The sequence below is a fragment of the Manis javanica genome, chromosome 4, assembly GCF_040802235.1.
Source record: "Manis javanica isolate MJ-LG chromosome 4, MJ_LKY, whole genome shotgun sequence".
In the NCBI taxonomy this organism is placed as follows: Eukaryota; Metazoa; Chordata; class Mammalia; order Pholidota; family Manidae; genus Manis; species Manis javanica.
Window position 1 is genome coordinate 17089924 of NC_133159.1, and position 25534 is coordinate 17115457.

The following is a 25534-nucleotide window of genomic DNA, read 5'->3' on the forward strand; positions in this document are numbered from 1 at the left end:
GCCTCCCCTTCAGATGCTGTTCTAACTGATCGCCAAATAAGGCCGCCTCTGTTTTTAACTATCTTGTAATGAGTCATAATGAACCAGCCCTGACCTCAGACTGATGGTAACAGGCCAGACAGATGTCTGGGGCAAAAGAAAGTGATGCTTGGGCATAAAATTTACTAAGGAGGCCCAGGAAGCCCTAGCTCTCCTCATCCACTGCCTAAACCGAGGCAGCCAGAAACTCGTCTCCCTGGCTCCCATCTCTGTGCTGCAGAATGGCCCCCTGGCCCCCTCTCACCCAGCGCTTCCCGGTGCCTGCAGCCGGTTTTCATGCGTCCAGGTGTTGCTCTGTGGCCGGAGGGAAGCTCCTTTGGCTACTGTGGCAAACTGAGAGAACACAGTTTGCCACAGTAGCCTGGAGACTGACGCCAGTTCCCCAAATTCCAAGCCTCCACTTTTGTGAAGGCAAGATGGAGAAGACAAACTGGAAAAGGATTTTGTAAACTCATGCTGCTCTGCCAAATACGTTCTTCAAGCTACTGCATCCTTCAAGGCACCGACCGTATTTCCAACAGTTCCCTGAGTTACCCAGCCCTACAGTGTTCCCCAGCCCCATGGTCTCTATAATCCTGTCACACAGGCCAGGGCAGCGGGGAGCAAGGGAGAAAGTGGAGGACACAAAGGGGAAGGGAAGGGGAAGAGGCAGAGAAGGCAGACAGGGAGGGGAGTGGACTGACCATGCCTGCTGAGAGATTCCAGCCTGCAGCCGCGACCGCCTCTCCTGCCCGACTCCGACGCGTGAGCACCTCTGACACGGTGAGGCTACTTTGGGTCCTTCTGGAGAAGGGTTCAGGGACATCCCCTGAATTTCCTACTTTTCGAGTGCCCTGCTCAAGAAGGTATAGCCTGGGCTGTTCAGGGTCTGCAAAGTCTGTGGAAAGCCTCTGGATGTAAGCATTAGTAGATTCAACATTTTTACCTATCCGCGTTGGGGGTTCTTCTAAAGAGTTCAAGTCTCGCCTACCCTTCCAGGCATTCCGCACAGTAACGTGTCTGGCATCTGAAGAGCCCACTTCCGAAGGGGCACTGTGGCTCTTCCACCTGATTGTCTCCGCTGGGGGTGCATGGCTGTTCCTCTCCACAGGATCCGACGGCTTGATTATGATGCTGCTCCGAGAGACCACTGTTTCTGGCCTGTTCTTCAGGGGCCCATCTCCCATTCTTTCAGCTTCTGTGAACTGCAGGGTGATGTCACGTTTGTGAATGGAGAGCTCAAAGGGGGAGCTGATGTGGTTGCTAACCGACGTGAGCTCCGGTGGCCCAACCTGAATGTTGCTGGTGGACATGTGCCTCTCGCGTGGGGCCTCGCCTGGGGCGGCCCTGGGGCTGCTGCTGTCAGAGGGGTAGATAGTAATGCTGCTTGTCACTTTGTTTGGCCCTGGTTTGGAGGTGGACTTCTGTTTCTCCAACAGGGACTCAGTTCCAGATCCTCCCATGACTTTTTTCACATCCTTATCAATGATGACAGGTTTGATGACGGCTCTAGACCGTAAGGCTTCTCGGGGGCTGAAGGGCTGTTGGCTTTTTACCGCAGCCCCATTGGCATCTGGGAACTCCACGGCATTGGAGGGGGTTCTGACAGGTTTCATGGATTCATTTTCTGTCCCCGCATCTTTATCATTCTCAAACAGGGCGGTTCTAAGTCCCCCTCGGGATTTGGCTTTTTCTCTGGAGTTGGACTGTTGTTTGGGCTCTGGCTCGGGAGTGATGGTTGTGTTTACCAACTTGGCAGTAACAAGAGATGCCATGTCCAAATCGTCATCGGACTCTGGCCTCTCTGAGCCACTGGATTTGATGACTCGACATCTCAGGGCCTCATGCTGACTGCTGTCTTCCATCACAGCTGCTACAGGCCGATCAACTCCCTCTTTATTTGGGGTTGAAAAGCCCTGAAGGATATTCTCTTGGCTTCTGGAGCTGTAAGGATACTTTGATAAAAGTGGAGGCTTGGAATTTGGGGAACTGGCGTCAGTCTCCAGGCCACTGGCAGCCTTTCTGCCTTTAGAAAGCCCTTCTGAGGAAGATCTCCTAGATGAGGCCAGAGCTCCAATGGCCTGAGAACTGCCAGCGTCTGAAGCCTGAGTTATCTGACTTCCGTTGCCAAGCACCTGCCCCCTCTTGCCAAAGAGGCCTTCAGTGGAGATGTCAGAACTCTTGTCAGCTCTTCCCAGTATGTCACTGGGAAGAGACCCATGGGCAGCATCACTAAATGTCCGCGTCGTCCTCTCCACTTTTCCCTTTAGCCCACCCTCAGCACCTGGCTTGGGAGCACCCTTCCAAGCTTTACTGTGCTCCTGAGCAGCGGGGGGGTAGCGGCTGAGCACTGGCGGCTGCTCCCTGGACTTCCTCCCTTCGCTCTGAGAGGAGCCAGACACGAATCGGTCTTCAGTTCTCTTTGCCTCCTGAGCTCCACTGTCTGCACCTGCCCCTGTGTTGGAAGCTTTGGCTGCCCGCCTGTTGGGGAAACTGGGAGAGGAAACCTGCCTGCTGCCCAGAAAATAGTTTTCATTGTTGAGAGCGAACTCCCTGTTTCGGTGCCTTTCCCGCTTCTGCTGAGGGGACATTTCCCGGGGCGCGTGCTTGGATACAGATGCCTCGTTCCCGTGGCCTCTAAGCTTAGTCCTCTCATGCCTGCCTCTGCTGGACAGGAAAGCGTCCTCCCCCGCCACTTCCCCATTCTCTAACTCCTTCTGTTTCTTGATTTGCAGCTTTATCTCCTCCAGCTGGCTGGCTAAGAGTTTGTTTTTATTTTGTTCACTCAGGTAATTATCCTGAAGGTCATTGTTTTTGGCCCTCATTTTCTTAAGCTCGTCTTCCAAAGATTCAAAATGCTTGATTTGTGTCTTAAGTTTCTCAATCTCTTGGTTAAGGTCCTTGACTTTGTTGTCTTCCTGATTTCGGTTCTTCTCATTTTCCGATCTGTTTCTTGTTTCGTTCTCTACCTGCTTGAGGAAATCCAGAGTGCCCTTCCTCCTCGATTCTTTGGACGGCAGTGTGGAGGGGACACCGTCCTCAATCCGGAGGTCATTCCTTTCCAGAAGGTTAGAAGCATTCCGTGTATAATCTCGGTTCATTTTTTTGTTCTGTTCCAGTTTTTGAGTGAGCTCTTTTATCAGTTTCTCATTTTCTTTCTCCTTTTCATTCAAGTACTTCCTCTCACTTACAAAGTTCAGAGTTAATGATTTCAGCTTTTCTAACTCTGACACTAAACTCTGCTCGGTTTTATCCAGGCGGTCCTCAGAAGATTCCAGTTCTTTCACTTTGAACCGGAGCATTTCCAGCTCAGAGGAGATTTTCTTTGTCAGGTTTCGCTCCTCGTTCAGGCTCAGACAGAGTTGGGTGCAGTCGTTCTTACTCCTGCTGAAGGCCTCCTCTAGCTTCTCTAGTTCCGCCATTCGTGTCTGAAGCCGTTCAATCTCGGATTTCAGCTCCCGGGTGAGGTTTTCCTCCTCTTCAAGTTTCTCCTTCATCAGCTGACACAGATCCTCTGCCCTCTGAATTTCCTCGTCTTTGCCTTCGATTCTCAGTACTCGCTGGCGCAGCACCTCAATCTCAGCCAGCATGCTGGAATTGCTGCCTTCTGCCTGAATCACCTTGTCCTGGAGATCCAGGAGCTCGTCCTCTGCTTTCTGCAGGTTTTTTGTGGCTTCCTCTAACTCATCAAGGCGGCGGCCTAGACTCTGTAACTTAAACCGCAGGTGGCGGCTGGAGGCAGTATCCTTGTAGCTTGTGAATTCAGCCATGTCTACTGCCAGCCAACGTGGGCTCCTAGAAGCATCCAGTTCCACTCAAGGGGATGAGAAATGGCTACCTTTCTCTTGGCATCCACAACCTTCTTTGACAGCTGGAGACCATTATCACTCTACAGAAGGAAAGCAGAAAGCATGTCAGGCAGCAAATCTAAACTCTGCACTTTAGCTCCCAGTTGTAAAAAGAGCCCCCGTATGTAACTGAGCATAGAACATAGCACGTGCTAGAATTTGTTAAACGAATGAATGTGATTAACCTTCAGGAAAACACTGGTTCTTTAAGAATGGCTGATACTAAGGTGACACCTAGTTTCAGCCTAATGAGGAATGCCTCCTGTGGCAGCACGGCAAAAAGACAAAGAGGAGTGCATCATTTCTCACAGCAGGTAAGACGACCTTTACCACTGGCCACCTGCATAACCTCAGGTGAGCAGTAGTATTCACAATAGCCAACGGGAAGCCACCCAAGTGTCTGTCAGTGCATGAGCAGATATACAAAATGTGATATATATACAATAAATTATTATTCAATCTTAAGGAAATTCTGAAACATGCTACAACATGGATGAAACTTGAGGACACTGTGCTTAGTGACAAAATCCAGTCACAAAAGACAAATAATGTATCATTTTACTTATAAGAGATATCTAAAACAGTCAAATTCATAGAATCAAAGTTGAATGGTGGTTGCCAGGGGCTGGCTGTCAGGGGGAAGAGGAAATGAGTTGTTTAATGGGAACAGAGTTTCAGTTCTACGAGATAAAAAATGTTCCAGAGATTGGTTACACAACAAGGTGAATATATACTTAACACTACTGGACTTTTCACTTAAAATTGGTGAATTGGTGAAGATTGATATATTTTATGTTATACATATTTTTACCACAATAAAAAATGTTTGTTTGTTTGTTTTAATTTAAGGCAGAAAAGAAGTAAAAAGCGTAGAGAAGGGAGGGCAGACTTCCAGTTTCTGGTGCAGTTTGTAAGGAGCTCAGAAATTATCAATTCATCCTAACAAGTAAAAAGTTGAAACAAGTAAACAAACAAATAATCTGAAAATCAACAACTCTTCTTAGCTCCATCAGAGAGCTAAGATCACAAAGAAAACTGCTTACCCAAAAATTAGGCAAGTGGATACTGAGAATCAGTTTACCAGACAGAAGCCTCCACAGGAACTAGCACCAGGGCAGGAAAAGTTAAACTGCAATTTTAGACAAAGTGCTGGAGGCTCAGTGTGTGGGACAACTCTTTAAGAGTTGAAACAACAGGGGGTCTCAGTCCTGGAGAGGATGTACCATACTTTGTAAGCTTTACCTCCATGCTTTGGAGCTGTACCAGGTTCTCACAATGAAGATGACAGAAAAACCCCTTGTGCTTCTAGCAGAGGAAGGGAAAAAGTAACCATTTTGAAACCAGAGCCTAACCTATTAGAGTTCTCTCTGAGCCTAACTGACTTGCAGCAAGGAAAATACCCAATTCCAGCCCACTCTAGGCATCCTGTACCACCTAAGGGACTGGGTGGAGGTGGGGAGGCAGGAGGTGACTTATAAAGTTCACAGCCCAGGCAAAAAGACTCACTGAAAAACTGAGACCTACTCATAGGACAATAGAATGCTTCCCCTCCCTCTATACCTTACCACCACATCACTAAAGGCCTATTTAGCTCACTTCTTTTTATCCAGGACATCATGTCCATCTTTCAACAAAAAAATTACAAGGCATACTAAAAGGCAAAAAACAGAGTTTGAAGAAACAGAGTAAGCCTCAGAACCAGATTCAGACATGGCAAAGATATGTTCGAATTATCAGACAAATTTAAAACAACTATGATTAATATGCTAAGAGCTCTAATGGAAAAAGTAGACAAGATGCAACAACAAATGTCTAACGTAAACAAATTCTAGGAACGAAAAAGAAACGTTAGATATCAAAAACAACCGTAACATAATGAAGAATGCTTTTCAATGCTTTTTAAGTCTCATTAGTAGATCTGACATAGCTGGGTAAAGAATCTCTGAGCTTGGTATGTTCAATAGGAACTTCCAAATCTGAAAAGCAAAGAGAAAAAAAGAACAAAAAAGGATATTCAAGAAGTGTGGAGCAACTACAAAGGTGGAAGGAAGAGAGGAAGGAAGGAGAAGGAAGAAAAATTTGAATCACCAATGACTATTTCCCAAAACTAACGTCAGACACCAAACCACAGATCCCGGAAGCTTGGAACACTAAGCAGGATAAATGCCAAAAACAAAAAACAAAAACTCAACACTTAGGTATATCATAGTCACAATGCAGAAAATCAAAGATAAATTTAAAATCTTCAAAGAAACCAAAGGAAAAAACATATTACCTACAGAAGAGGAAAGATAAAAATTATATCCAACTTCTCAGAAATCATACAAGTATAACAAGAAAATGGAGTGAAATATTTTAAGTGCTGAGAGAAAAAAACCCACCAACCTAGATTCTATACCCTGCAAAATTATCCTTCAAAAATTAAGAAGAAATAAAGACTTTTTTGGGGACGGCGGGGGTTTAATTAAGGTATTACTGATATACAATCTTATGAAGGTTTCACACAAGCAACACTGTGTTTTCAACATTCACCCATATTATCAAGCCCTCCCCACCCTGCCCCACTGCAGTCACTATCAGTATAGTAAGATGCTACAGAGTCATTACTTGTGAAGACTTTCTTAAACAAACAATATTGAGGGGAATCTGGTGCCAGTAGACCTGCCTTGCAAGAAATGTTAAAATAAGTTCTTCAGTGAGAAGGAAAATGATGTAAGTCAAAGTCAAAAACTCAGAGCATATAAAGAAAGATCATTAGAGAAGGAGTAAGTGAAAGTAAAATAAAACTCTGATTTTTCTTATTAATTGATTTAACATAATAGTTCAAAGCCGTAATAGCAACAATGTATGTTCAGTGTTTATTGCTTATGTATAAGTGCAATGAATGACAGCAATGATACAATGGACAGGAAAGACCAATTAGGAACACTGTTATTCTAAGGTACTTGAACTACACCTGTAAATGTACATTTGCAAACTCTAGGACAACCAGTAAAAAAAAAAAAAGTTTTGAAAAGCTTAATTGAAATGCTAAGGAAAGAGAGAAAATGGAACCACATAAAATTCTCAAGACTTTGTCTTTTTAGAAAAGGCAAAAAAAAAAAAAAAAGTAGAAGATAAAAAAAAGAGCAACAAATACAGTAAACATTAATCCAGCTATATATGTAATCACTTGAAACATCAACAGTCTAGATATACCAATTAAAATCAACTGCCAGTGTGGATCAAAAATCAAGACCCAATTATATATTGTCTACAAAAATCCACTTTAAATTTTAATAAAGTCACATATACATTAAAAGAAAGGGATGGAGAAAGATAATATGCTAATACTAATCAAGTAGCTACATTAATTTCAGACAGAAGACTTCACAAAAAGGGGGTTAATTCCCCAAGACAACATACAGTACTTACATGTATACTCCTAAGAACAGAGCATCAAAATACGTGAGGCAAAACTGACAGAACTGCAGTAGTGGATGAATCCACTACTATAGATGAAGAGTTCAACACCCCTCTATCAAAAATAGATCCAGCAGGCAGAAGAACATCAGTTAAGGGTATAGTTAAGCTCAACAACATCAACCAACTGGATATAATGGACATATACAGACTACTTCATCCAAAAGGAGCATAGAATATACATCCTTCTCAAATTCACATGGAACATTCACTGAGATAAGACTTCTTTTGGGCCATAAAACACACCTTAACAAGTTGAAAAGAACAGAAATCATACACTATATCCTCAGACAACAGTGGGATTAAGCTAGATACCAATACCAGAAACATAGCTGGAAAGTCCCAAAATACTTTTTACAACACTTTTCTAAATAGCACATGGATCAAAGAAGAAATCTCAAAATTTCTTAGTATTTTCACTGAATGAATATATAAAAATATAACTATCAAATTTATGGGGTGTAGTGAAAGCAATGCTTAAATGCAAATTTGTAGCACTGCATGTATATATTAGGAAAAAATTAAGGTCTACAATTAATCTAAGCTTCCATCTTCAGCAACTAGAAAAAGAAGAGCAAGTTAACTGAGCCAAACCAGTTAACTGAAGAAAAATAATGAAAATTAGAGCAGAAATCAATGAAACTGAAAACAAAATTGGAAGGAAAAAAATCAATGAAACCAAAACCTGTTTCTTTGAAAAGATCAAAAAGCCTCTCTAGCCAGGATAACTAAGAAAAAGAGCAAAGACACAAAATACTTACACCAGAAATGAGGGGACACATCACTACAGATCCCATGGACATTAAAAGGGTAATTAAGGAAAGTTATGAACAATTCTATGCCCACAAATTTGATGACCTAGATGAAACGGACCAATTCCTTGAAAGACATAATCTGTCAAAATTCACATAAATAGGACTATATCTATTAAAGAAATTGATTCAATAATTAACCTTCAAAAACACAAAGTACCAGGCCCAGCTGGGTTCCCTGGTAATTATACCAAACATTTAAGAAAGAAATTGTATGAATTTTCTACAATCTCTTCCAGAAGTTAGAAGCAGAGGGCATACTTCTTAATTCTATGGGGCCAGCATTACCCCAATACCAAAGACATTACAAGAAAACACAGACCAATATCTCTCATGAACATAAATGTAGTAAAAATCCTCAACAAAATATTAGCCAACCGAATCCAACAACATATAAAAAAAATTTTAGACCATGACCAAGTGAAATTTATCCCAGGTATACAAGGCTGGTTCAATACTCAAAAATCAATTAACATAACTCAGTATATTAACAGGCTAAAGAAGAAAAACCACATAATCATGTCAACAGATGCAGAAAAGGCATTTAGCAAAATCCAATACTCATGATAAAACCTATCAGCAACTAGGAGTAGAGGGGAATTTCTTCAACTTGATAAACATCTACAAACACCCTACAGCTAACATCATTCTTAATAGTGGGAAACTCAAAGCTTTCCTGCTAAGATCAAGACCAAGTCAAGGATGTCCCCCCTTACTACAGCTTTTCAAAATTATACTGGAAGTCCTAGATAACAGAGTAAGATAAGAGATCAAGAAATGAGACAAGAATGGAAGGAAAGGGGGGAAGGGAGAGAAGAAGGGAAGGGAAAGAAGAAATAAAACTCATTATTAGCAGATGATATGATTGTCTATGGAGAAAATACAAACAAATCAAAAAAATACAAATGAATCAAAAAAATTCTAAGAATAAGCAATTATAGTAAGGTTGCAGGATACAAGGTTAACATAACATAGAAAAACCAATAACTTTCCTATATGCCAGCAATGAACAAGTGGAATTTGAAATTAAAAACACAATACCATTTACATTAGCATCCCTCCCCACAATGAAAATACACAGGTATACATCTAACAAAATATGTACAAGGTCTATGTGAAGAAAATTACAAAACTCTGATGAATCAAAAAAGAAATAAATGAAGAGATATTCTATGTTTGTGGATAAGAAGGTTTAATATTGTCTAATGTCAATTATTCCCAACTTAACCTACAGATTCTATGCAATCTAAATCAAGATCCCAGCAAGTTATTTTGTGTTCACAAACTGATTCTAAAGTTTACGTGCAGAGACAAAAGACCCAGAATAGCCAACATAATATTAAAGGAAAAAAAGAGAGTTGGAGGACTGACCATGACCCAACTTTAAAACTTACTACAAAGCAGTCAGTCAAGTCAGTAATCAAGTCAGTGTGGTAGTGGTGAGAGAAAAAGATCAAACAGAATAGAGTCCAGAAAGAAAGCCACCTAAACAGTCAAGTCATCTTTGACAAAGAAGCCAAGGTAATCCAATGAAGCAAAAAGGAGTCTTTTCAACAAACAGTGCATAACAATGAATCTAGATGCACTCTTTACACTCTTCACAAATATTAACTCAAAATGGATCACAGACCTTAAGTAAAGCATAAAACTTTCAAATGCCTCCACGATAACATAGGAGAAAAGCTAGATGATCTTAGGTATGGTGATGGCTTTTTAAATACACCACCAAAGGCATGATCCATGAAATAACATAAGCTGGGCTGCATCAAAATGAAAAGACAAGCCACAGACTGGGGGAAAATAATAATTTGTAAAAGACACGCGATAAAGAATTGTTATCAACAAAATACAAAGAACTCTTAAAACAACAGTAAGAAAACAAACAACCTGGTTCAAAAATGGACCAAAGACCTTAACAGACACTCCCTGCACCTTCCCCTTAATATTGCTGTGAACCGAAAATTGCTTAAATCGAAAAAGGTAAATAAAAAAGTAAAAATAAGTATGACCATGGGAATGCTGGAGGTGGGCAGTGGGTAAGATCACTGGAAAAGAGAAATAACAGAGGCAAAGGTGCAGCAGAGATCATGGAACTGTACATTCAAACCACCACAAACAGGACTAGTGTTGGAAAGAGTGACATTAAACAAGAAGCTAAAGCCATTGAGAAATTAGGAACACTGACTCCAGGGGTCAGTAGATGACAGCAACAATAAAGGTTCTGGGTGATACAGTCTGATAAAATTAGATTTAAAACTAGAGGAAAGGAGGGAGGGGGCACCGTCTAAACCAAAAGAGAAAAACAGCCATCATTTGGAGAAAAATGGACTCAACAATAATTTCATAAGAAAACCCAGGACAAAAAACAAACCCTTTGGGACTCTCTTGTCCCCTCCAGGCGTGAGCCGGGAGCTCTGTCCTTTCACTGTATCTCTAAATAAAAGCCTGTACCTTGCTCTCCTAAAAAAAAAAAAAAAAAACTTTCCGTGAGATTTAAGATGATAGATCCACTTCTCTCCAATCCAAGATCCCTTCTAAGAGTGCACTCCTAGCCTAGAACCACCAGAGGGAGCTCAAGCTCAGCTCTGAAAAAACACCAAGGCCTTGGGGCTTGCAAGTGTTGGAAATGCAGAGGCTCCCTCCCGCCGCCTCTCGGACACGGCGCACTCCCTGATGATTTCTCCCTCTCCACCTCTCCGCGTCCTTGGGCACATCTTTCTCTGTCCTCTCCCTTTGCTTGCTGTAGTCCTTTCTCCTCCTTTTCCCAGACTGCGTGCTCCCTTACTCTCAAAAATGGACAGAGGGGAAAAAACCCTACGTTTATGTATTTTTTTATAAGAAAGAAGACTTTTTCTTTACTCCCCATCCACTTTTCTACTTTGAGTACCACATACAAAAACACTTGTTTTTGGTCTTCTGCCTAGTGGTACAATAACAAAACTTCATCAGTTTATACACAGGGTGGAAGGGGATGGAGGACTGAGTAACTATGGGCCATAAACCATTTTAAATGAGCAGATACAAAGGATCTGTGTTGGCAGAGCAGTTACTGGAAGACAAATGATATATAATGATTCTACAAAATGTCTTAAAGCAGCTGATCCTCATAAATATGTGAGAAGGCCATTAAATTGTATGCTTTAAAGAGATGAACTTTATGATATGTAAATTATAACTCAACAGATATGTTTAAAAAAACCTCAGTTTGCCCCAAAATGAAACAGTACCCTCAACAAATCTTACTTAAACTAGTTTATACTAGTTTTCATACAAAAAGCCCTTTTTCTCCAGAAAGAAATGTTAAGCTTTAGTATATCCCCATTTATACATTATAATAATCCTGAATTAAGAGTCCAGAAATTATATTGCTTTTTTATTCATTTGGCTTTTAGTGCCAATTTTACATGTTCTTATTCAAGACTCTGATATGAATCAACCAGTGCAGCACAAGGAAGGAAAAACCAAACCCAGTAAGAATAAATACTTCCTAGGAGTAAAGAGAAAGAGTTACAATATACTTCACTATTCAAAAGCCTTTAAAGGTCCTCATGGCTCTCAGGATGAAGTCCAAACTCCCCAACATGGCATCGTGATCTGGCCGTCTACCTCTTCTTTAGCCTCACCTTCTAACTCCTCCGCACAGGCTCTGCAGGCTTGCGGTCCCACAAATGTGGCCGCCTCACCCCCGGACCTTTACTAGCTTGACTGGTACTTCCTGGAGTGCCTCCTTCCCAAAACCCCAGGCGAGATCAGGGCCTCTCTTTCTTGCTCACAGAGGCTGTATTGGTCCCACCACAGCACTTGTCACTGTAGTCAAGTTTTATTCGCTCATTTTGTCTCCTCAACTTGTTTCTTATTCACCACTGTGTTCTCCGTACCCAGCAGGAAGCCTAGCACACAATGCTTAAAATTTAATGAATGAATGGGTGAATGAACCCCCTAATTATTAATGGTCGGTCAGCCCTTTGGCACTAACCATGAACATAAAATAATCAAAACGCTTCAATGAGCTACTCGGGGATTACAAAGGAGAGAACAACTGCCAGGAGCAGATGCAGCCGGCACAGATACCAGGTCCTGCAGTAATGCACCAGATGATCTCATCCCAAGCCCTATGCCACTTGCATAGTGTCTCGGTCACAGTGCTTTTCCCTGCTGGACAAGTCCCCTTCTGGCTTTCTGGTCTATGTCATTGAAATGGGACATAAATACCGGAAAACCACACCACTTACAGGCTATGTAGCTCTCGTTACTAGGCCAAGTCCCACAAAAGCAGAGAACATTCTGGTTCTTCTACTCCTTGAATGTGATATCAGAGCCAAAACGTAGCTAAAAGATCATTTAGGTCCACAGATTTTGAACCAGGCTTAGCAAATCCCCTTGGAGATGGTCTAGGAGAAGGGGAGCAGGGGAGGAACAGACTGAGCTTTAGTCTCCTCTCAGTCAGCCAAAGCCACTGGTTTCAGCATCTTAACACACTGAGCTTTCTTCCCCCATATGACTGTAAAGGAAGAGTTCTACTGCTTTTACTTAAAATAAAACCACCTATTTGGCCCAATCCACTTATTTTAAAAATGAAGAAACTGACCCCCAGAAGCAAATATTGTGTATATGTATTATATTCTCCAGCTACTTAGCAAAGCCAAGGATTCTAGTCTCCTGACTATCCAGGATTCTTCCCATTGTGTAAACTCACCTCCCCACAAACTCTCACTTTGCAAAGTGAGGAGCACTGACTTTGCACAGATAAGTAACAAAAGGGTTTATAGGGAACAAATAAAGGACAACCACAAATTGAGCACCACTATACCACCACAGATAATATATTAAGTACTTAATATACATGCTTTATCTTTAGGAATCCCAGACCTACTGTTTACTTTTTCTTAAATTACTTTTTTGAGGTTTTCTCATGCATACAAAGACAATATGGTATGCTTAGCAGAATGCCTTGCCCATGTGTCAACAGCAGCCATTTGCTATTATTTTATTCAGCCTTCACGATAACCTTATGGGACAGGGCCCTTCAAACTTGCCCAAGGTCACACAGGTAGTGAGGAGAGCCAGATGTCAACCCTAGGTCTAGTTTCAAAGTCCATACTCTTCTTTTTTTTGAGAGGGCATCTCTCATATTTATTGATCAAATGGTTGTTAACAACAATACAATTCAGTATAGGGGGGTCAATGCTCAATGTACAATCATTAATCCATCTCAAGCCTAATTCTCGTCAGTCTCCAATCTTCTGAAGCATAACAAACAAGTTCTTACATGGTGAACAAATTCTTACATAGTGAATAAATTCTTACATGGTGAACAGTACAAGGGCATTCATCACAGAAACTTTCGGTTTTGATCATGCATTATGACCTATAAACAATCAGGTCAAATATGAATATTCGTTTGATTTTTGTACTTGATTTATATGTTGATCCCACATTTCTCCTATTATTATTATTATTTTTATTTTTAATAAAATGCTGAAGTGGTAGGTAGATGCAAGATAAAGGTAGAAAACATAGTTTAGTGCTGTAAGAAGGCAAATGTAGATGATCAGATGATCGGGTGTGTGCCTATGGACTAAGTATTAATCCAGGCTAGACAAGGGCAGCAAGACATCCACAGATGCAGAAGATTTCCCTCAAAGCAGGGGGGGTGAGGTTCTGAGCCTCACCTCTGTTGATCCCCAAATTCTCACCTGATGGCCCCCCTGCGACTGTGCCTGTCTTAGGTTGTTCCTCCCTTGAGGAATCTTACCCATCTCTGGCTAACCAGTCATCTTCCGGGGCCATACAGGGAAATGTAAAGTTGGTAAGTGAGAGAGAAGCCATATTGTTTGCAAAGGTTAGCTTTTTACTTCTTTGCAGATTTATGCCCTGTGGCTTCTATGCCCAGCACTTGTCTCGAGGTATCTTTACCACCTGGAGGAATTATGATACTTGGTAAATTCGATATGAGGCACGAATTCTATTTAAGGGTTGTAATTAGGAAGGAAGAAGAAAAGCTATAGATGTAGCATATGAAGGAAACATGGGAGGATTGATTATTTCTTTGACATATCTTCTTGTATAGTACCTTAAGTATGTATAGGTTTTAAACTACTAACTAATTTGCACACACATATTAACATAATAGGAATACGGTGACATAAACAAAGCAAATCTATAATTACCATCTATCTCCAGTGAAGCCAAGAAAACCATTTAGGCACCCTAGGCATTTGTGAAAATTTATCTATGATATGATGGATATTGTCCAACTGTACTTGAACCATCAGACAAATTAAAGCAGCCCATTTCTGGGGTCTGTTCACATCCCATATGTTCTTTTAACCATAGATAGTCTATAGTCATGAGATTTTGGAGTGCTACAACTTGCACCCCTCCCAACTCCTTGTTGAGTTCCAACAGTACAGATCCGGTCAAATTCATTGTCTCACTGTATGCACATACCAGCCTAGACATCTCCCTCCTCATTCCTATGGCAAGTCCAGGAGACGGTGGGCTGGATGCAGCCACAACCGCAGCATCGTCCGGATCCCTGTGGAGGCTTTTTGATGATCATCCCCCGGCACAAGTCCTCCAGAGAGTGCTGATGCCGGAAGCTCCTCCTCATATCGTATCTTAGTTCATTTTCAGGGTATCCAAGCTAGGCCTTGATCTTCTGCATAGAAACAAACAGACCCTTTGCCCACAAAAAGTCCATACTCTTTTAAGAATGCTACCCTATTTGGCCAAGACATTGATCTCTATGCCCCAGTACCTTCCTCTGAAAAAATAAAGTATCAACCTGACCTACCTCACGGCAAAATAGTCAGCAAAAATACCTTGAAAAGTCCTATGCATACCTAAGATAAGTTTTACCAGGCACAACACTCCTAAAAACAGCAACTCTCTAAAATCAGCCTTCCTACCCGGGGAAAACAAGGAAATGGATCAAAAATGGGGTCAGAGTATCACTTATCTCTGACCTTTTGGCCCTAAGCATAACCAAAGAAATAAATGCTTTGCTGCCTCCAGGACCATCCACAAAGGGAAGAAGTAGATGCCTCTCTTCCCAGTGCCACCTACATTCACCATTACATATGTGTATCCCAGTAAAATTCATGTATTTAGTAGACATCTATGGAGCATCTGTGATGTACCAGCATTTTGCCAAGTGCTACAGGCAGATCTAGACCTGACCCTTGCCTAACAAATCAGCTAGAACCAATTATAAAACAACAGTAAAAAACCTCCCTGACCATCTTATACAACATAGCAGCCACTCTTTCACTCCCTATCCTCTTATCCTGCTTTCTTTGCTTAGCACATTTTACCACCTGATATATGTGCACTAGAAAATTACAGTGACTAACTGTGCCCAAGAGTGGGGTCTGGGAAGGAAACTGTTTATATTAAACCTCAGAAATCACAGGAAAGTAAAGGAAGGGTAGTCTCATCCTTTAATGCCAACATGCCCTCCAGACCACTGTCCAGCTCAGTTCCAGTTCCTACTAGAAAGATACAGCACCAACTAACTGTCTCTCTCAGTCAAGGCTCCTTTTTGCTGAAGTTCTTGAACCCAGTTCCAAGGGGCCCCTATCCAGCATTTTGGAGGCTGGCTCTTCTTCCTGTCCTACTGGACCAGGAAGGTCTGAAATAGAACATAATCAACGTTGCCCTGCCCTTTCCCCCCACAGAGCTGCCATGATTCACTTCCTGTTCCCAACAGTCATTTAAAGTAGGGGGTCAGCAAATATTTTTAAAAGTTTGATAGTATACACTTAAGTATACAACTTAGTTTATAGTAAATATTTTAGGCTTATATTACCTAAAGTACCCGTCCCAACTACTCAACTCTGCCACTGTAGTGTGAAGCAGCCATACACAATAATGGGAAATGACATGGTTGTGTTTCAAACTTTATTTAAATAAATAGGCAGTGAGCCTGTGGACCACCCCTGATCTAAAGGAAAATGGGAGAACTATTTTTAAGCAGCTTCCTCCTGACCATTTCTAGTTAACTGTCTTAAAACTCTAGCTTGTCCACATCTCATCACCACTTCTTGAGTGTTTCTATTTAATTCCTGGGCTTAAAAGATTTTTCCCAGAAACACAAATTCATGTTTTTTAGATATGTGAATGACAGGGTTAGTAGCCCAACTAGCGTATAGAGATCTCCCAGCTGGAAAGGACTTAGAGATCATCTGATCCAACCTCCCACTCAATGTGCAAGTTACCTAGCAAGGAGTCACTCAGCTCCTATTCAAACACTTCCAATGACAGGAAAGACACTCATTTCCTCCCAGGGTAACTCATTCTATCTTTGGATGGCTCTAAGCCAAGATACCCTACTTATTTTCTTAGCACACTTAACCACTTGATTCCTTGTGAATTTGCTTACTATCTGACATTTTTTACTAGAATGTAAGATCCATGAGGTCAGGAACATGGGTTTTTTTTTTGTTTGTTTGTAAGCTGTTTTTTACTGCTGTCTCTCCAGCAATTTGAACATAAAGGGCATAAAATAATTGCTTACAAGAAGGAAGGAAGTAAAGAGGAAAGCAAGGAGGTAGGGTAGAAAGAAAAGGAGGGAGGGGAAGGGGAAGAACAAAACATCTGCTGTATCTGGGGAGCTTTAACTCAGCAGGACTGACATGAGACACAGGGGAAGAGCAGGGCAGGTAACTGATGAGGCTGGAGTGTGATCAGAGTGTAGCGCAGAGGCCCCTGAAATCTCACACCAAGTGCAGAAGCTGAGGTGGCAATGTTGGAGGAACAAGTTCAGAACTGCCCCTTCCCTGCTCTCTTCCTTCCAGCCGCCCTGCCCCATTCTGATGGAGACCATCTCTCACTAAGTACTTGTTCTCTAAAGCCTTTCAAGCAGCCCCTCCCCCAACCAAAATGCACCTCTCTAAACTTTGTGGATACTTCTATTACAATACCAATGGTACATACTTGCTCATATATTTGTATTCCTCTACTGGGCTTTGAGATGCAAGAGCGGGGACTGTGTCATCTATTTTTCTGTCCTGGGCACTGAATACCGTGACAGGGCAGGTAGGAACCTTATAGATGTTTGGTAAAGAAATGAAGATATTTCCTACACTGCTGGTGGGAATGTAAACTAGTTCAACCATTTTGGAAAGCAGTATGGAGGTTCCTCAAAAAACTCAAAATAGAAATACCATTTGACCCAGGAATTCCACTCCTAGGAATTTACCCTAAGGATGCAGCAGCCCAGTTTGAAAAAGACATATGCACCCTTATGTTTATCGCAGCACTGTTTACAATAACCAAGAAATGGAAACAACCTAAGTGTCCATCAGTAGATGAATGGATAAAGAAGATGTGGTACATATACACAATGGAATACTATTCAGCCATAAGAAGAAAACAAATCCTACCATTTGCAACAATGTGGATGGAGCTAGAGGGTATTATGTGCGCAGTGAAATAAGCCAGGTGGAGAAAGACAAGTATCAAATGATTTCACTCATCTGTGGAGTATAAGAACAAAGAAAAAACTGAAGGAGCAAAACAGCAGCAGACTCACAGAACCCAAGAATGTACTAACAGTTACCAAAGGGAAAGGAACTGGGGAGGATGGGTGAGAAGGGAGGGATAAGGGGGGAAACGGGGCATTACAATTAGCAGACATAATGTAGGGGGGTGGAGATATGGGGAAGGCAGTATATACAGAGAAGACAAGTAATGATTCTATAGCATCTTACTACACTGATGGACAGTGACTGTAATGGGGTATGTGTAATGGGCTTGATAATAGGGGAAGTGTAGCAACCATAATGTTGTTTAAGTAATTGTATATTGATGATATCAAAAGAAAAGAAAAGAAATGAAGATAATAGTCTAATTGCATTCTGTACTGACCAAACTACATCTAGGGAACTATTTTCAGATCTGGGTACTTCATTCTAGGAAAGATACTTAGCCTTTATGCCAAAGGTTACAAATGCCAGAGATCAGGCCAATAGTGTAAATGAGTGGCAGGGACCTGGTAGAACAATGGCTAAGAGGGGAGATCATGCCCTACTTTTATATAAAATCTCTTAAATGTAACCAACTAATTCAATTTTGTCTAAAAAATATACCACTGTGTAGACTTGCCAGAACACACACTACATGCCTGGAGTGGATATGGGAAGCAAATTTCCAACTTTTTTGGACAAAGGCATTTAAGCAAGGAGCAAGGGAATAACACAATCAGAACTACACTTTTGAAAGAATATTCTGACAGGACAAACTAGGGTGCTACTGTGAAGTCAAGGCAAGAGACAGGATAAGGGCCTGGACTAAGTAGCAATGGGGTAAGATGGCAAGAGTAGATTTGAAAGAAAACGTCATCAACCCAGTTTTAATGATGAAGTCCAAGACTACATGCGCAAATCCAGCAGCCACTTCATAGGTTCACACTGAATTTTTTCAAATTGCTATTAAATCGAATTAATTTTTAATAACCTAAATATTGAGCTTAATTCTTATTTCTTTTGTAGGCAGTATGGTGCAATGACTAAAGATTACAGACTCTGGAACCAGACAGCTTAAGTTCAAACCCTGATTTTGCCACTTACTATATGTAACCTTGACTTCTCTATTGCTTCAGTACCTGGCTTATACAGTTTACTGTTAAGTGTAAACGAGTTAATACTTTAAGTACTTAGATCCAATACCTGCAAGCAAGCAAGCCCAAAATTTGCTTTGTCTGGGAATCACATGAGAAAATGCTAAATACCTAATTTTAGCACTTAAGACATTATTTTTATAACATATTCCTGGATCCTCCAGCCTAGGAACCTTTTCAAAATGAATTGCCCTGATACACATCAAAGTGCTATATGGTAATTATCTCTGGATGGTGTGTACTTTTTTTCCCCATTATTTTTGCTTATCTTTTTTTATATTTCTATCATAAACTTGTGCTGATTTTACAGTTTAAATAATTAAATCATAGCAAAGCTTACAGGAAAAAAAAAGAACTGTTATGACTTACTCTCTGTGAACACAAGCTAGCTTCTATGGGTCACTGTGTTGTCATCCTCTGTTCAGTCAGTTTTAGAATTTTACCAGGGATCACTGTCAAGTTTCCAATGATATCCTCCAACCCATGTAACCTAAAGATTAATTCCAGGTAAATCAAACATCTCTACAGGGAGAATTAGAAGTTCACTCTGCCTTCAAAATATGTCCAAAATCCACTAGTTTCTGGCTATGTACCATCCCTAGTCCAAGCCACAAGCATCCCTCCCCCCCGGTCTACTGATTACTGCAAAAGCTTTCTACCTGGTCCCCCTGCTTCTACCGCTGCCCACCTTTCCCCAACCCTCCAGAGTCTATTCACCCACAGCAACCAGGGAAAGCCTTTTAAAATATAAGTCCAATCATGTCACTCCTCTGCTCTCAACTCTCCAGAGGCTCCCATTCAACTTAGAATAAAGTACACTCCAAAGATCTTACCCTGGCTCTGAGGCCTTACCTGGTCTCCCATTACTTCTCAGCTCTTACCCGCTACCGCTCTTTCCCTGCTCCACTCCCACCGCCACTGGCCACTTGGGGGTCCTTGGACATGACCAGTCACACTCATGCCTCAGGGCTTTTACACTTGCTTTTCCCTCTGTCTGGGAAGCTTTTCTCCCAGATATCTCCCTGGCTGGATTCCTCACTTCTTTCAGATCTTGGCTTAAAATATCACTTCTTCAGAGGTCTTCCCTGATCACCTCACACACAGCAACAATCCCTCACTGTCTATCACCTTACCCTGCTTTTGTTCTTCTGAGCACATACCCCCTTAGTGGACATTACTTACCTATTTGTTTGTTGATATCTACTTACTCATTTATTTTTATGTTTCTACCCATTAGAATATAATCCTTGAGAGCAAGGCTTTTCTCTGCTTTATTTAATGCTGTATACTTAGCTCTAAGAATTGTGCTAGGCATTTAGTAAGTGGTCAATTTTTATCATCAGAACATAAGCACCAGTGTATCAGCAAAATACTCCATGTATCATATGTGTGTGCAATTTTTGTTGATGAAAATGGTTCTCTCCTCTGCCTCAAATTCACCAAGTATATTAAAAAAACATTGATGCTCCAATAAAAAGAAACTGAGGTACATCAGAAATCTCAGTGAACATATGAATACTGACTGCCACACCACCCAACCAGAAATTAATGTCATAACCCAGTCCCTGAGGTAGGAAAAATGCTCTTCTTTTCCTAGGGGAAGGAATAAAACAAGAATTCTGAGCCAATTAGCAGGGCAAGAGTTTGCCGTGGAGTTTCCCACTCCCTCAAGAAGAGCCTGTACTATTCCCAACTATGCATATTTCCCAGAAGGGGTTACCATGAGAGGAGATCTCCCTAAGATTCCTTTCCTATGTCCACTTGTTCCTATGCCTATAACCCAGTTCCCAGACACATTCTCTGATTACCCCATTGCCCTACCTTTCCAGAGAACCTTTCTCTATTATTCAACTGCCACTGGCGACCAAGACCACTAGGTCCTCTAGCCACTCATTGCTCAAGGTCCTTCTATTTCATTAATGCCCTCACTGCCTTGGTCAACAACAACCAATAAAATACTGGCACACAGAATCCAGAAAGGGCTAGGAAAGGAGCTAGTTGTCAACTGGAAAGTTTTATTGTTTATTCTGCTTTGCTTTTTAAAAGTTAAGTCAGTCACTGCCTCAACTAAAAAAGTAACTTTCTCAAAGGAAAACACAGTGCAATGAAAATAACCCAAGTTTGAAATCAAGTCCTACCATTTACTACCTGCGTGGAACTTGGAGAAGTTATTTAACCTCTCCAAGCCCATCTCCTCATCGTGAAAATAATAATGCTTACCTCATAGGGTTTGTGTAAATATTAAGGGAGATAATGTATGTGCAATAGGACTATATGCCTGACATATAGTAAGTATTCATTAAATGGTAGCTAGACCTACTTCGGAAGACTGTTGACTTCATGCAAGGATTTTTATTCTCCTTACATTGGCTGGTTAGTTACCCTGAGAAAACATGTGAAGTACTTAGCATAGTATTTAGTTCATAATAGGTCATCAACAAATACTGGCCTTCCTCCCTCTCCTGCAATGGTGGAAAAATTGTAGACTTCAGAAACCATTCAATTCTATCAATGTGGCCAAGTTATGACATACTTAGCATTTAGGAAATTTAAGCTTTCCGTCAATGCCTCTGGCTGCCCCCCTGATGCTTGCTATGTTGCTAACATTCATACACTATCTTTCGATGCCTTCTGACCTGGACAGAATATAAACAAAAAGGAAGAGATAGGTAAAACATGAAAAGCACCAAGACTGAGCTGACCTGAAGGCCTGTCCCATAGACATTCATACAGTGTAGGGTCAGAAAAGAGGTAAGGCAGGATCTGAATCCAGATCCTGACTCTGAAGGAAGATGGCTATCTCTCCCCCTCAGAGGAAAGGAGTTTGGCTCCAAAAGACTTCCTCTTTCCTATGACATGATATGGACCTAGGATACACACCATTGTCTTCCCTGAAATTAACAGACCTATACATTCCCCAAAGTCTAAAAATTCATGAAATTTACAGCTTGAATAGGATCTCAGAAATCAACTAGTTAAATGCCCTGGATTTAAGGAAGGAAACTGAAGCTTGGGAAGGGTGAGTCATACAACTGCTTAGGGCTAAAACTGGGATTCTACTAAAAATAAGATGTTCTGGAAGATGGTTAAGAAAAAAACCCAAACATCTGTGGAGTATCTACCACACCCCAGGCAGTATGTTTTATGTTTTACATAAAACAGTAACACAAAATATCACCCTCTTATAGATAAAGAATCTAAATTTTAAGCTGTCAAGTGACTTTTCCAAGGTCTTACAGCTTCTAGTAAATGGCAGTCAGGATTTAAACCCAAATCTGCCTGACTACAAAAACCCCTTCAAAATGCTGACTTTCACCGGTTTGCCTTCTAGACTTAGTCCTCAAAAATGCCCTGAACGTCGCACTGTCCATTAGAACTCAAACTAGAGCTTCTTTGTCTGCAAACTTACTCCATGGTTTTCTAACGAGCACTCTATAGGACAGCTAAAAAACCTAACCTACTAGTCAAGAATGTCATCACTAAGATGAGAGAAGAATTACTGGAGGTAGAAGATCAGGTCCAACTTCTGTCCATGCTGGTCTTGAGGAAGAATGGAAAGATAGCTTCTAAGCTAGTAGTAAAACAAAAGCTTTTGTACATGGTCTATACTTGAATGATCCCCGCCTTTAATCACAACTTCCCATCACATATGTATGGACTCCCTTACACATCCTGCAGACCACTTTGTGGCCTCCTTCCAAGGCCTCCTTCCAAACCCTATCTGGTTTCTACATGTCCACTACCAACCCCATAACACACATAAGGGAAATCATCCCTGCCTCTCTCTTCCTAGAAAGCTGGAAGGTTCAAATTAAGATGGAGAAATGATAGTCTTTTTAAGGACTTAAAAAAAAGATGACCTGAAGAGACCTCAAGAGAAAAGAATTACCGATAAGCAATGGAAATAGAAGAGTAGAAAAAAAGGAACTGTACCAGGAGCAGCACCCGAGGAATGGCTTGGGCAGCTACGGGAAAAGCTTTAGCTCTCTACCTGACCCACCACCACACACACACTTCTAAAGAAAAGTCAGTTGAGTATGGCTGCCATTCAAACAGCTTCAGAACTGGCCCACCTTCTGTCCTACCCCATCCACCACCTGTCTCATTCCCCTCATCACCCACCTTTCACACACCTTCCCCCGCACAGAACCTCTCCTACATAAAAATTCTCAACTCTAAGAAATGGCTGCGTAAGTCTGGCCTATCTCCACAAACCCCAGCAACCACAGCAGCACCCCTGCTTGAGAGCGACTGCCCTTCCTGCCTACTGCCAAATTTGCAGACATAGTACTAAGGCACAGGGGGCTATCCTCTCCAAATCGAGATAGAATGCCCTGCCAAAAATCAAACAAACAGCAACTGCAGATGATCCTGATTTGTTTTCAACTGTCTACATTCTCTCCTGATTTCTGAGGAATGGAAACAAGCAGCAAATGATTTCTTTCCTTTGCTTCTGAATGTCATTTACTTCTTGCATCCTGAGCGTACTGGCCCTCTGTCCCCAGGATGACTAAACATCCTCAAACTCTCTAGTGCTGCCCCTTCAGAGGGCTTTCTGACGAACGCACCCACACCACCTTCCTCACGCAATCTCTTCTGCTGTTTCGTGTTACTGTTGGTGGTAACTGGTGGTAGCATGTGTGCGTCTGTCTAGAAACCGATATGAAAGGCCTCTTATACATCATGGAGAGTCTAATGATCTCATTTACCAGAGGAGAGACAGTGAGTGGCAAGCAGAAAAGACTTGCCCAAGGTTGCAAAGCAAGTTAAAGTGGACGCTGTTGAGTCCTCCTGAGGTAACTAACAAACCATACTGAGGACATGCATCAATCCATCCCCATTTAATTGCTGAAGACTAAAGCTCTCTTAAATAGGTATCACTTTTGTTCCCAAAAACTTCAATAATGGATAAAGATGCTAGTAGGGAATTCTGCTTCCAGTGGATCCTCTCACAGATAGCAACTATAAACCCGAGATAAAATATTTTAAAAACTGTCTGAAGTGAAAAAAGGCTAGCAGATTTTAGAGAGAAGTTGAAAATTGGAAGGGCCTGGCAAAGAGTGAAATCCCCATTTTTGGAGCTTTGACCAGAGGGTTGTCCAGCTGAAGTTCCAAACAGAAAACAAACCCAAGCCAGCCTTTCTATCCAGAGGAAACAGAAGAAAGCAGAGAGCCAGGGAAGGGGAGTCCCAGATGCTGTGTGTAAACTCTGCCCAGATCTCTAGCTGACCCACAAACCATGCCTGCACAGAATCCAAAGACCTGTTAAGGACAGAACTGGACTGAGATCTGAACTGCCGCCCACTGCAGAGGCAGACAGAGTTTGCAGTTTTGAGTCTAACCAAGTAAACTGCCTGCTAAAATACAAACATTAAGAGAAACCAGAGTCTCTACAACCTAACATTCACATACATTCATGTTCAAGATACAATCCCAAATTACACAAAGAAAAAGCAAAATTAAAGCCATTTGCAAGGGAAGAGACAATCAGCAGAGGGCAACTTCAAGATGACCCAGATGTTGGATTTATCAGATAATGTTTTAATAATATTAAAGCAGCTATTGTCAACTAAACAGAGAAACTGAAAATTTTTATTGAAAAGTCGAAATTTTGGAACAGAAATGCAGTATCTGAAATTTTTAAAAATTCTCGTAAGGGGCTTAAGAACAGAATGATGACTAAGAAAAGAAAGTATCCACACTGAAATAACTGTCAATCTTCTGCAGCCTCTACAACAAGCACCCTCAGGCCCTTCACCTGAGTGTACACAGTGACAACTTTACTTTCTGTTTTCAGGCGTACTGTTATCAGAGAGAACCAGAATGCCTTGGGATTACAGAGAAACCATTACCTGTAATTCTGCTGGCTGAGACCTGCTCCTCTACTGGTTAACCTCTCACCTTCCGGACAGAAGCAAAGTAAGTGTGAGGGTGGAAAAGGAGAGGGCAGGATAAAATTCAAACCTGAGATAACCATAATATTCAAAGTCCTAGGGGTCAAATCTTGCACCCCACTGTGAGTATCGATTACCAAGGAGTCAGTCTTTTTATCCCCCTATAATTGCTGGGGTAACATTCTCAGTATTGTTCAGGAAAAAAGCCAGAAAAGATTTTAATTTTCTTTCCTTAGTGTTTTTTCTGCTCTATGCAATTTCTTCACCAAAAACCCAACCTGGTAAACAGGCTGTTGGCAGAATGGGGACCAATCAGTGGGTCTGGGGCTGAAGAATACCAGCAGCTTGATGAGAGCAACCTCGTGCCACCGAGGCTGCTAAAAGTGGCTAACCTGAATGCCATCACGGACTGGCATCGCACACTCAGGTCACCTCATGCTGGAGTTCAGGACACTCCAGATAAGAGCAGAGGAAAAAACATCAACAGCAGAAGACCTGTCAATTTCTGGAAGCCCTGCCCTTTTGTCACCCCTGTTCTCCTCACCCACCTGCCACAGGGGAAGAGTATCCAGAGCAAGTGCTCTTCTCTGACTAAAGCAGGAATCAGGAAAAGCAGAGGTGCCCTAAGTATCAAGAACCTTGGACACAGAGTTCTTCCACTAACATATCAGCCCTCAGGCAGTCTTTTAAGCTCTCTGGGTCTGTTTCATCAGCTGAACAAAAAAGTCAGATGAAATGATATCTAAGGTCCTCTCCAATGACATCCTTATCCATGCTCTCTGCATCTTCCCTTGAAGAAACTAAGTAATAGGTCCCAACAGGCAAAAGCAGAGACCTGCCAATTCACTTGATTCATTAGACTACCTCAATTACACAATT

At 41.6% G+C, this 25534-nt stretch overlaps 1 protein-coding gene across 5 annotated transcripts in view; it reads right to left on the reverse strand.

Moving 5' to 3' along the window:
- LUZP1 (leucine zipper protein 1) overlaps positions 1-25534 on the reverse strand; it is an 82873-nt gene that overhangs the window by 4820 nt on the left and 52519 nt on the right. For all 5 annotated transcript variants that reach the window (XM_073233384.1, XM_073233382.1, XM_073233381.1 and 2 more), the window contains one exon: positions 723-3907. In XM_073233384.1, coding sequence (XP_073089485.1) covers positions 723-3788 — 3066 coding nt within the window. In that variant the 5' untranslated portion in view covers positions 3789-3907. The remainder of the gene's footprint in view (positions 1-722; positions 3908-25534) is intronic.